The 13412-nt window shown below is 38.4% G+C and overlaps 1 protein-coding gene across 22 annotated transcripts in view; it reads right to left on the bottom strand.

Moving 5' to 3' along the window:
- Window positions 1-13412, bottom strand: part of WDPCP (WD repeat containing planar cell polarity effector) — a 482659-nt gene that overhangs the window by 60410 nt on the left and 408837 nt on the right. For 19 of the 22 annotated variants that reach the window (XR_010405669.1, XR_010405668.1, XR_010405666.1 and 16 more), the window contains one exon: window positions 10683-10762. The exons of the other annotated variants lie outside the window; for them this stretch is intronic. Coding sequence is in view for 16 of the 19 variants with exons in the window: in XM_064572438.1 (XP_064428508.1) it covers window positions 10683-10762 (80 nt within the window). In the remaining 3 variants the exon portion in view is untranslated. The remainder of the gene's footprint in view (window positions 1-10682; window positions 10763-13412) is intronic. 22 annotated transcript variants of the gene reach the window in all.

Genomic DNA, 13412 nt, shown 5'->3' with positions numbered 1-13412 from the left:
TACTGTGATAGGGAAGGACTTACTATTGCCATTTTATTAACTGTTTTCTGTCCGTTTTGTACTGATCATGTTCCTTCTCACTTGCCTTTCTTTATTTGATGATTTTGTAGTAGCAATAGTAGTAGTAGTATTCTTAGATTCCTTTCTCTTTATCTTTGATGTGTCTGTCATACTTTTTGCTTTTGTAGTACCACTGGACTTACATCAAACATTTTGTAGTTAAGGCCATCTGTTTTAAGCTAATAACAACTTAATTTCAGTTATGTACAGAATGTGTACCTTTCCTTCTAATCTCACACAAACTTCGAGTTGATTCCAGATTCTACTTACTTCTTTTTAACAATTTTTTTTTAAGATTTTATTTATTTATTCGTCAGAGAGAGTGCACACAAGCGGGGGGAGCAGCAGACAGAAGGAGAAGCAGGCTCCATGCTGAGGAAGGGGTTCAATACGGGACTCGATCCCAGGACCCTGGGATCATGACCTGAGCCGAAGGCAGATGCTTAACCAACTGAGCCACCCAGGCGTCCCAAGATTTTACTTATTTCTATATTGTGTTTCATTTCAGTGGTTATAATTATTCTTAGTACATTTATCTTAATTTTGTATACTAGTGTTAAAAGTGATTTACTTGCCACCATTACAGTATTTCCTTTAACAGCAACAGTTGTATTTTCATATGCTTTCATGTTACTGTTTAGCTTTTTTGTTTGTTTCAACATGAATTCCCTTTAGTATTTACTGTAAGGCAGAACTAGTGTAATATACTTGCTCAGGTTATGTTTGTCTGGGGAAACTTTCTTTTATTATTATTTTTTTAAGGTTTTTTTAATGTTTTGTTTTTTCTTTTTAGTATTTAGTTTTCATTTAAATGCTAGTCATTTGAGATATAGTGTAAAATTTGTTTCAGGAGTAGAATTTATTGATTCATCACTTACACATAACACCCGGTGCTCATCACAAGTGCCCTCCTTAATACCCATCACCTATTAAATTCATCCCGCTGCCCACTTCCCCTCCAGCAACCCTCTGTTGTTCTCTATTGTTAAGAGTCTATTTCTGGGTTGCCTCTCCTTTTTCCCCCCACTATGTTCAGTTGTTTTATTTCTTAAATTCCACATATGAGTGAAATAATATGGTATTTGTCTTTGACTTATTTTGCTTAATGTAATACACTCTAGCTCCACCCACATCATGCAGATGGCAAGATTTCTTTCTTTCCTTTTGATGACTGAGTAATATTCCATTGTGTGTGTGTGTGTGTGTGTGTGTGTGTGTGTGTGTGTACCACCTCTTCTTTATCCATTCATCAGTTGATGGACATTTGGACTCTTTCCATAGTTTGGCTGTTGTTGATAATACTGCTGTAAACATCGGGATGGATGTGCTCCTTCAAATCTTTATTTTTGTATCCTTTGGGTAAATACCTAGCAGTGCAATTGCAAGGTCATTGGGTAGTTCTATTTTTTACTTTTTGAGAAACCTCTATACTGTTTTCCAGAGTGGCTACACTGGTTTGCATTCCCACCAACAATGTAAGAGGGTTCCCCTTTCTCTGCATCCTCACCAACATCTGTTGTTTTCTGCATTAATTTTAGCCATTCTGACAGGTGTGAAGTGGTATCTCATCATGGTTTTGATTTGTAGTTCTCTGATGATGAGTGATGTTGAGCATCTTTTGATGTGTCGGTTAACCATCTGTATGTCTTCTTTGGAAAAATGTCTATTCATGTCTTCTGCCCATTTCTTAACTGGATTATTTGGTTTTTGGGTGTTGAGTTTGATAAGTTCTTTATAGATTTTAGACACTAACCCTTTATCATATGTCATTTTCAAATATCTTCTCTCATTCTGTAAGTTGTCTTTTAGTTTTGCTGATTGTTGCTTTCTTTGAAGGCAAGCTTTTTATCTTGATGAAGTCCCAACTGTTTAGTTTTGCTTTTATTTCCCTTGCCTCCAGAGACGTGTCTAACAAGAAGTTGCTATGGCCAAGGTCAAAGAGGTTGCTGCCTATGTTCTCCTCTGGGACTTTAATGGCTTCCTGTCTCACATTTAGGTCTTTCGTCCATGTTGAGTTTGTTTTTGTGTATGGTGTAAGAAAGGGGCCCAGTTTCATTCTTTTGCATATTGCTGTCCAGTTTTCCCAACACCATTTGTTGAAGAGACTTTTTTTCATTGCATAGTCTTTCCTGCTTTGTCGAAGATTAGACTGTATAGTTGTGGGTCCATTTATGGGTTCTTTGTTCTGTTGTATTGATCTATGTGACTGCTTTTGTGTCAGTATTGTATTGTCTTAATGACCACAGCTTTGTAATATAGCTGGAGGTCTAGAATTGTGATGCCTTCAGCTTTGATTTTCTTTTTCAAGGTTGCTTTGGCTATTAGGGGTCTTTTGTGGTTCTATACAAATATTAGAATTGTTTTAGTTCTGTGAAAAATGCTGGTAGTATTTTGATAGGGATCACATTAAATGTGTAGATTGCTTTGGGTGATATAGACATTTAAACAATATTTGTTCTTCCAGTCCATGAGCATGGAATGTTTTTCCATTTCTCTGTGCCTCTTCAATTTCTTTCATTAGTGTTGTATAGTTTTCAGAGTACAGATCTTTTAACTCCTTGGTTAGGTTTATTCCCAGGTATCTTCTGGTTTTTGGTGCAATTGTAAATGGGATCAATTCCTTTATTTCTCTTTCTGCTGCTTCATTATTGGTGTATAGAAAAGCAACAGATTTCTGTAGGTTGATTTTGTATCCTGTGACTTTGCTGAATTTCTAGCAATTTTTTGGTGGAGTTTTTGGGTTTTCTATATAGAATGTCATGTCATCTGCAAAAAGTGAAATATTGACTTCTTCCTTGATTTGGGTACCTTTTATTTCTTTCTGTTGTCTGACTGCTGAGGCTAGGACTTCCAATACTGTGTTAAATAACAGTGTGGAGAGTGGACATCCTTGTCTTGTTCCTGACCTTAGAGATAAAGCTCTCAGTTTTTCCTCATTGAGGATAATATTACCTGTGGGTGTTTCATATGTGGCCTCTATGATATTGAAGTATATACCCTTTATCCCTATTTTGTTGAGGGATTTTATCATGAATGAATGTTGTACTTTGTCAAATGCTTTTTCTTGAAATGATCATATGGTTCTTATTCTTTTATTAATGTGTATCACGTTGATTGATTTGCAAATATTGAACCACCTTTGCAGCCCAAGAAAAGTTCCCACTTGATCCTGGTGAATGATTCTTTTAATGTACTGTTTGATTCTATTCTAGTATTTTGTTGAGAATTTTTGCATCTATGTTCATCAGGGATATTGGCCCGTAGTTCTCTTTTTTAGTGGAGTCTTTGTCTGGTTTTGGAATCAAGGTAATGCTGGCCTTGTAGAATGAGTTTGGAAGTTTTCCTTCCATTTCTATTTTTTTGAATAGTTTGAGAAGAATAGGTATAGTATTAACTCTTCTTTAAATGTTTGGTGGAATTCACCTGTGAAGCCATCTGGCCTTGGACTTTTGTTTACTGGGAAATTTTTGATTATTAATTCAATTTCTTTGCTGGTTATCAGTCTTTTCAGGTTGTCTGTTTCTTCCTGTTTTAGTTTTGGTAGTTTATATATTCTAGGAAGTGATCCATTTCTTCTGGGTTGTCCGATTCCTTGGCATATAGTTTTTCATAATATTCTCTTGTAATTGTTTGTATTTCTGTGGTGTTGGTTGTTGTTTCTCTGCTCTCTTTTGTGATTTTACTTATTTGGGTCCTTTCTCTTTTCTTTTTGATAGGTCTGGTTAGGGGTTTACCAATTTTATTAATTGTGGCAAAGAACCATCTTCTACTTTCTTTTCTTTCATTTTTTTTTTTAAAGATTTTATCCATTCATTTGAGAGAGAGAGAGAACACAAGCAAGGGGAGCTGTAGGGGGAGAGGGAGAAGCAGGCCCCCCACTGAGCAAGGAGCCCAAAGCGGGGCTCGATCCCAGGACCCCAGGATCATGACCTGAGCCGAAGGCAAATGCCTGACTGAGCCACCCAGGCGCCCCTCATCTCCTACTTTCATTGATCTGTTCTACTTTTTTTTGTTGTTGTTTTTATATCATTTATTTCTGCTCTAATCTTTATTATTTACCTTCTTCTGGCTTTAGGTTTTATTTGCTGTTCCTTTACGAGCTCCTTTAGGTGTAAGGTTAAGTTGTATATTTGAGACTTTTCTTGCTTCTTAAAGGAGGCTGGTATTGCTGTGTGCTTCCCTTTTATGACCACTTGTGCTGCATCCCAAAGATTTTGGACTGTTGTGATTTCATTTTCAGTTGCTTCTATGTATTTCTTCTTTAATTTCCTGCTTAGCCCATTCATTCCTTTTAGAATGTTCTTTACCCTCCATGTATTTGTGGTCTTTCCAAATTCTTTCTTGTGGTTGATTTTCTAGTTTCATAGCATTGTGGTCGGAAAATATGCATGGTACTATCTTGATCTTTTTATACTTTTTGAGGCCTGATTGGTGGACCTAGTATGTGATCTCTTCCAGATAATGCCCCATGTGCACTTGAAAAGAATTTGTATTCTGCTGCTTTAGGATGAAATGTTCTGAATATATCTGTTAAGTTCATCTGGTCCAGTGCGCCTTTCAAAGCTATTGTTTCCTTGTTGATTTTCTGCTTAGATGATCTGTCCATTGATGTAAGTGGGGTGTTCAAGTCCCCTACTATTATTGTATTATTATTAATGAGTTTCTTTATGTTTGTTATTAATTGTTTTAAATATTGGGGTGCTCCCAAGTTGGGGGCATAAATATTTACCATTGTTAGATCTTCTTGTTGGATAGTTGTCTTTATTAAGATATAGTGCCCTTCATTTCTTGTTTCATTCTTTGGTTTAAAATCTAGTTTGTCTGATATAAATATCACTACGCTGGCTTTCTTCTGACATCCATTAGCATGATAAATATTTTTCCATCATCTCACTTTTAATCTGCAAGTGTCTTAAGGTCTAAAATGAGTCTCTTGTAGGCAGCATATAATTGGGTCTTGTTTTTTTGTTTTTAATCCATTCTGATACCTTGTGTCTTTTGGTTGGAGCATTTAGTCCACTTACATTCAGAATGCTTATTTTTTTAAAAGATTTTATTTATTTGACAGGGAGAAAGAGGAGAGAGAGACAGTGCACGCACAAGCAGGGGGAGCAGGAGAGAGAGAAGCAGGATCCCTGCTGAGGAGGGAGCCAGACGCGGGGCTCGGTCCCAGGACCCCATGATCATGACCTGAGCCAAAGGCAGATGCTCAACCTACTGAGCCACCCAGGCTCCCCAGCATGTTTATTGATATATATATGTACTTAGGGCCATTTTATTAGTTGATTTGTCGGTGTTCCTGGAGATTTTCTCTGTTCTTTTCTAGGCTTTGCTGTTTATGGTCTTTCTTTCCAGTTAAAGAGTCTCCTTTAACATTTATTGTAGGGCTGGTTTAGTGGTCATGAACTCCTTTAGGTTTGTGTGTCTGGGAAACTCTTTAACTCTCCTTCTGTTCTGAATGAGAGTCTTGCTGGATAAAGTATTCTTGGCTGCATATTTTTCCCATTCAGCACATTGAATATATCCTGCTGCTCCCTTCCGGCCTGCCAGGTTCTATGGAGAGATCTGCTAACCTTATTTGTCTTCCCTTGTAGGTTATGGTTTTCTTTTCCTTGCTGCTTTCAGGATTCTTTCCTTATTTCTGTATTTTGCAAATTTTACTCCAATATGTTTTGATGTTGACCTCCTTTTGTTGATTTTGATGGGAGTTCTCTGTGCCTCCTGGATTTGGATGTCTGTCTTCTACTCCAGATTAGGGAGGTTTTCAGCTATAATTTGCTCAAATAAACCTTCTGCCCATTTTCCCCCCTCTCCTCTTCTGGAACTCCTATGATATGAATGTTGTTACACTTTACAGAGTCATTGAATTCCCTGAGTCTGTATTCACAATCAATATTTTTCTTTCCCTCTTCTTTTCAGCTTTATTATTTTCCATAATTTTGTCTTCTATATCACTTATTCATTCCTCTACTTCTTCTACCCTTGTGGTCATTATATCCAGCTCATTTTGCATCTTGGTTATAGCATTTTTTTTTTTTTTTAAATTTTGGCCTGACTAGTTTTTAGGTCTTCTATCTCTGCACTAAGGGACTCTGGTGTTTTCTATGCTTTTCTGAAGCCCCAGCTAGTATCCTTCTGATTGTTGTTTTAAATTCTGGTTCAGGCATATTACTAATATCTGTTTTGATTAGATCTCTGACCATTACCTCTTCTTATTCTTTCTTTTGGGGTGAATTCCTCCATCTTGGCATTTTGTCTAGGTCTCTGTATTCTGTGTTATGAAAAACTGTTATGTTTCATGCTCCTGAGAGTAATGACTATATTAAGAAGAGGTCCTATCCTGTCCAGGGCCTGGAACTTCAGGAAATGTTTCTGATGTATGCTGTGTGCACTCTGCTATTGTGTTTTGGCTGCTTTTTCCCTTGGGTCAGTTCTCTGCAGAGTTTCTCTTTGCCTGCAGTGGTTAGTGTTTTAACTAGGCATGTTTTGTTCTGCTTGTTAAAAGAGGCTAGATCCTATTTCTCCTAGAGCTGAAGCTTTTCAGCACTCTATGGTCGGTAGACTTGATGCATGCAGGGGGTTTGTGCTGGTCTTTTGGGGGAGAGGCCCACTACTGTTTTGAGTCTCAGGCACACTTGCCCTAGTTCAGAAGCACCTGTAGAGCCGCAGAGGGGCGTGGCTTGGTGTGAGTGGCCCAAGCCTCCACTGTGGGGTGCTTTGCTGCTCACTGAAGTTCCTCCATGCTGATGGGGAGGGTGGGGGAGGAGAGGGGGTGGAGGGGGTGGAAATGGCATCAGTGGGCTCTCTGGTCCCCAGAGAGTGGAGTGTGCACCCACTGCTGCTCAAGAAGCTCTCAAAGAAGAGCAAACAATTACCCCTCGTTTGTCCCTGGCATCCTTCAGATCACTGCCTTCACCCTGTCTGTTTCTGAGATGTCTGCCCATCCAGTCATTCAGTGCTCCTGTGTTTTATCTCAGACATGCTGGCTGGGTTTCAAAACTCCAAATTTTAGGGACCTAGTGCCGTATGGACCCACACTGATCTACTGGAGGAGGGTCTGGCCAAGCTGTGGCTGGTGCCAGTTTGTCCCAGAAGAGCAGTCACACAAATGTGTAGGGGCTTGAAGTTTATGGTAAAGTGCAGCAAAAAGCCAGTGTCCAGGTTACCTGCCCTCTGCAGGTGTCTCTGCTCATATGCTCAATGTTGCCCAACAGGCTCTTTTGTTCCTGGAGAGGCAGTGCCATCTCTCCCAAATACACTCCAAGAAGGAGAAGGAGAACTGTCTCTCCCAGTGCCACCAGAGATCCTCAGAGCACACTGTCCACTGTCTGCTCCTGGGCCTCTGCCCTCCTTCTCCACAGGAGCACCTCTACACCCACCAGGCTCTATGTGGAGATGTTTTAGACTTCTAAAACTTTAGTCTCTGAGCTCTGCTGTTTCTAAAAGCTTGCAAAAATCAGCCTCTCTCATTTTCCCTATCAGTGGTTTTGGGGAAGTGTTTTTCTTGTGTAATGCCCCACCCTCTAGTCACTCTCTCTCTCCCCTCTCTCCCGGATTAGGGCTCTGTCCCCTCCATAGCACCTGTGATTCTTTTCTCCCCCAAATCACATCTCTGCATCTCCTAGTTTCCAGGATGTGACCACTTTTCTCCCTCTAGTTGTGCAGTTTGTTCTCTCAGTTCTCAGATTGATTTCCTGGGTGTTCAGAATGATTTGATATTTATCTAGCCATGCTGGAGGGACAAGGCAAATACAGGGTCCTTGTACTACTCTGCCATCTTAACTTCTCCTCTTTTATTCTTAAAGTACAGTTTTACCAGGTAAAGTATTCTGGTTTGGCAATTTTTTTTTTCTTTCAGTGCTTTGAATATATCTACCCACCTTCTTCGGCTTACAAGGTTTCAGCTGAGAAATCCACTGATAGTCTTAGGTGCTATTCCTTGTATAGTCCCTTGCATGTGACAAGTCATTTTTCTCTTGCTGCTGTGAAAATTCTTTATTTTTGACTTCTGACAGTTTAGTTATAATGTGTCACATGATGATCCTTCTGGGTTGAACATATTTGGGAAATTTTGGGCTTCACAGATTTGGATGTTCTTTTTCCTGTGTAGATTTGAGATGTTTCAACCATTATTTAAGTTTTTGGCCCCTTTCTCGCTCTCTCCTCCTTCTGAAACTCCTATAATATGTTGGTTCTTTTTGGTGTTGTATTAAGTCCCATGGGCTTTCTTCATTTTTTCATTCTTGTTTGTGGGTCTGAATTTATAATTTCAAATGAGTTGTCTTTGAGTTTGTTGATTCTTTCTTCTGCTTAATTCTGCCGTTGAAGTTACAGAAATTTTCAGTTTGATCATTAAATTCTTCATCTCCAGATTTAATAGTTTTTATTTCTTTAATTTTTTTGTTTTTATTTTCTGAGCTTCTCATTTTGTTCATGTGATTGTTTTTCTGATTTTCTTTAGTTATCTGTGTTCTCTTTTAGCTCATTGAGCTTTTTAATGACAGTTTTTAGGAATTCTCTGTTAAGCAGTTATGGATTTCCATTTCTTTGGCATTGGTCACTGAACTTTTTTAGTTTCCTTTGGTGGTGTCATGTTTGCCTGATTCCTTGTGACTCTATAGCCTTGCACTGGTGTCTGTGCAACTAAAGGAGCAGGAACTTGTTTCATTCTTTACGAAGTGCTTTTGGTAGGTGAAGACCTACTCAGCAGGTTCCCAGGAAACAAGCCTGCCTCCAGGAGTGCAGTTGAGCAGAACCAGGGTCAGATCATGGGGCTGCTTTCAAGTCTACAGTCAGGTCAGTGGTTAGCTGGTTTATTACTGGGGGCATCAGCAGGCATAGCTTGTGTTGGTTACCCAGGTGGATAAGCTACTTCTGAGTCCATAGCTGGCAGGCCTGTTACTTGGGACACAGATTGGCATGTCTCCTCCCTGGTCCCTTGGGTGGACAAGACTGACTCTGGGATCACAGTTGAGCAGTTGGGAGTTAGTTATGGGGTTGTTTCTAGGTCTGCAGTTGGATCTGCAGTCAGTGAGCCTGTTGTTAGGGTCACAGGCAGGTGTCATCCCTACCAGGTCCACTGGTAGGCAGGACTGGTAGCATGACAATGGATGTGTGGGGCTAGAATAGGCACATGGGGTAATAGAGTTGCTCCTGGGTCTGTAGTCAGGCCTTGGGGCAGGGTATGCCTTCTCAAAGAGTCCTCTGTCTTGAACTCCACTGTGGTGTTGCAACTACCTACCTGGATTTTGAAGCTCCCACAATGGCACTTTTGTTTGTGGATGGTTGCCAAATTCATGTTTTTTTGGGGGAACGAGGGCTGGAGACCTATTCTGCCATCTTGCTAGTAACCATCAATTAGCTGCTGGCCTTGTTGAATACTATTAACTTCCCACTTCCTTTCAAATTCAAAGGAAAACAAAGTTGGAAAATGCCATTTTTTCCCCCTACCGGGAATCATTAACTTTAAACTACTAATGCCCAAAGCATTGCTTTAAATTGGTTAATCAACTGCTCATCCTTTGTAAGAATTGTTCCATTGAAATTTTGAATTTATAGATGAGAACAACTAAAGAGTTGAAGTGATAGTATTTTGGGTCAGAGTTGGGACCATGTATTATGTTGGCTTTGTGACACACCTGATAGACCTCAGTTTATAAAACAATAGCAGCAAAGTAAGTGCTATATGCCTGGCACTATGCAATACTTCTGAAAAGTTCTTTTTTTCTCCCGTCCACTTCCCTCAGATGCTGAAGTTGCTCTCATGCACTTCCTTCTCTGGGCTATGCAGAAAAAAAACCCAAAAACCAAACCCTTCATATAAAGTCTCAGCTCCACATGCCTCTCTTGTCTTTCTCTGTATTTTTTCTTTTGTTCCAAATTTTGCATTTCAAAGTCTCAAAGACTTAGTTAAGCAGAAATGACCCATCTTCAGAGAGAAAGGTAAGAAAGTAAATAGGCGAAGTTAAGATTCACCTTTAGGGAATAGTGAAAAGGGGACATAGTGAGAACATTCAAATATTAACTATTTTTGCTCCTCCACACACAGTCATCTATGTGCTATTTGTGCTTTTTTCTATAATTTCTCATACGATTTCTTCTGCATGTTGAAATTCTTATTTTTGAAGGCCACCTGCTCAGCTGAACATCTTGGCTGGAAGTGATTGCTCTCTTACCTCCTCATGTTTTTGGGGGGTTACCACTTGTAGTCTAACTTACTATGTACATTTCTTCCTTACTAAATTAGGCAAGAATCATGCCATTTTTCTCAGTGACCTTCAAAGCCTGGCTTCTCAAAGTATAATCTCCAAGCCAGCAATATACACATTACTGAGAGCCTGTTAGAAATTCAGAATCATGGGCTCTGCTCCAGACCTATTCAGTGAGAATCAACATTTTAACAAGATCCCCTAATTTATTTGTATGATCATTAAAATTAAGCCTTTGTTATAATCAGCTGACTTGGTATTTTATATTATATTATCCAAGAACTGTCTTATAACACACCAACTAGCAATGCCCAGGGATTTCTTATTTTTATTCATTTACTGGAAGCTCTTCCCAGCTATAACACTGTTATTCAGTTATGCTTTAAATACTTCGGGTAATTTGGGTACCATTACCTTCTTTATTACAGGTCTTAGGCGTCAAAGATTCAGCACAGGTGTCTTTTTCAAGTTCATTTCTTCCGTCAAGTACTTGTCTGTTGTTTTTTTAATTGAAAAAGGATTAAAAAGAAAATTATAGGGTTAATATGTTACAGACTTTTTTTTTTTTAAAGATTTTATTTATTTGACAGAGAGAGACACAGCAAGAGAGGGAACATAAGCAGGGGGAGTGGGAGAGGGAGAAGCAGGCTTCCAGCCGAGCAGGGAGCCCGATGTGGAACTCGATCCCAGAATCCTGGGATCATGACCTGAGCCGAAGGCAGACGCTTAATGACTGAGCCACCCAGGCGCCCCAATATGTTACAGACTTTAAAGTATTGAATACTTTCAAACTTCTGAAGTTTTGAAAATGTCATAAAAAAATTTCTTTGGAACCTTTCAATCATTTAGATACCATAATGTTGAAAACATTGAAAATTGTTTTCAATTTTCCCATCATTAAATAATTTATAGGACATTTTTGAAGAATAATTAAATTCAAATTTAAGATACAAATAAAATGTTTTACATATATGATTTTCAAAAGAAGTAATGGAAACAAAATGTGACACTCTAAACTGCTGGGGTTTAGAAGATTTGAATGTATTGTAAAAATTTCCTATTAAGTAAATTTTATTTTCCTAGCTTTAAAAGTAATCTGTTACTATAGGAAAACCACAGGAAAAAAACATTAATATAATCCAAATATCCAGAGTTCTCATCTGGATAATTAGCTCCTATACTTTCTTTTACGCATTTTTAAAAGCAAAGCTGAGATAATATTGTCTTATAATGTTTTTTTATAGTTCTCATACATTTTTTGTTAAATGTTTTATTTAAATTATTATACGTTAAAATGAACTTTTAAAGATGTAGATTCTAGGGCTAGCTCAGTTGGAAGAGCATGAGACTCTTGATTTCAGGTTTGTGAGTATGAGCCTCACTTTGGGTTTAGAGATGACTTAAAAAAATCTTTTTTAAAAAAAGTGTAGATTCTGGGAATTTAACAGATGTATAGATTTGGTTATTGCTGGGGTGCCTGGGTGGCTCAGTCAGTTAAGCAGCCTATTCTTGATTTCAGCTCAGGTCATGATCTCAGGATTCTGGGATCGAGCCCTTGTTGGGCTCTGTGCTCAGTAGGGAGTCTGCTTGAGGATTCTCTTTCTCCCTCTGTCCCCCCCGCCCAAATAAATAAATAAATCTTAAAAACAAAACAAACTTTTCTGTTACTGCTTCCAGTATACAGAATGCAAAATAGTCTCAGTGTGTCAAAAAAAAAAAAAAAAAAACACCCTCATACTTAACAGTCACACTCTCCCCTATTAGTAATCCCTAGGAACCACTAATTACTCCTCCATAACTATAGTTTTGACTTCAAGAATGTCATGTAATTGTAATCATAGGTAAAAACTTGTGACTGGGTTCTGTCACTCTAGTGTTCTTGATATTCATCCAAGATGTTAAATTCAGTAGTTCACATTTTATTGCTGAGGAGTATTTCACTGTATAGGTGTATCAGTTTGTTTATTCACCTCTTGAAGGATATTTGTTTTCCCAGGTTTTGGCAATTATGAATAAAATGACTCTAACCATTGGGTCTTTTTTTTTTTTTAATCCATTCTGATACTCTGTGTCCTTTGGTTGGAGCATTTAGTCCATTTACATTCAGAGTGCTTATTGATATATATCTGTTTAGTGCCATTTTATTAGTTGATTTGTTGGTGTTTCTGGAGATGTTCTCTGTTCCTTTCTAGTCTGTACTTTTGGTCTTTCTTTCCAGTCAGAGTCCCCTTTAATATTTCTTGCAGGGCTGGTTTAGTGGTCATGAATTCCTTTAGTTTTTGTTTGTCTGGGAAACCCTTTATCTCTCCTTGTATTCTGAATGAGAGCCTTGCTGGGTAAAGTATTCTTGGCTGCATATTTTTCCCATTCAGCACATTGAATATATCTTGCCACTCTCTTCTGACTTGCCAAGATTCTGTGGAAAGATCTGTAGTCAGCCCTATGGGTCTTCCCGTGTAAGTTAGGGATTTCTTTTGTCCTGCTGCTCTTAGGAATTTTTCTTTATCACTATATTTTGCAGATTTAACTATAATATATCTTGGTGTCGGCCTAGCTTCTGTTGATTTTGATGGGAGTTCTCTGTGCTTCCTGGACTTGGACATCTGTTTCCTACCCCAGATTAGGGAAGTGTTCAGCTATTTTTTCCTCAAATAAATTTTCTGCCCCCTTTTCTCTCTCTTCTTGTTTTGGGACTCCTAATACCATTGCTATTATGTTTGATAGAGTCATTGAATTCCCTAAGTCTATTCTCATGATCCATAATTCTTCTTTCTCTGCTTTGCTCTACTTCCTCATTTTCCATTATTCTATCTTCGATATCACTTACTTGTTTCTCTGCTTCTTCCATCCTAGTGTTCATTACATCCAGTCTGTTTTGAATTTCAGTTACTGCATTTTTCATTTTTTATTTCTTAAAATTCTTTTATCTCTGTGGTAAGGGCATCTTTGACATCTTTCATATTTTTCTCCAGCTCAGTGAGTATCCTTATAATTGTTGCTTTAAATTCTTCATCAGGCATATTACTTATGTCTCTTTCAATTAGATTTCTGGCCGTGACCTTTTCTTGTTTCATTTGGGATGAATTCTTCCATCTTGGCAGTTTGTCTAAGTCTCTGTTTTCTTTGTGTTAGAAAAGCCTGTTA

Source organism: Mirounga angustirostris, unplaced genomic scaffold (genome assembly GCF_029215605.1).
Source record: "Mirounga angustirostris isolate CCGP_5_RB_7025 unplaced genomic scaffold, mMirAng1.0.hap1 SCAF_10, whole genome shotgun sequence".
In the NCBI taxonomy this organism is placed as follows: Eukaryota; Metazoa; Chordata; class Mammalia; order Carnivora; family Phocidae; genus Mirounga; species Mirounga angustirostris.
The sequence above is the reverse complement of the archived record's forward strand: the minus strand, read 5'-3'. Positions and strand labels throughout refer to the sequence as shown.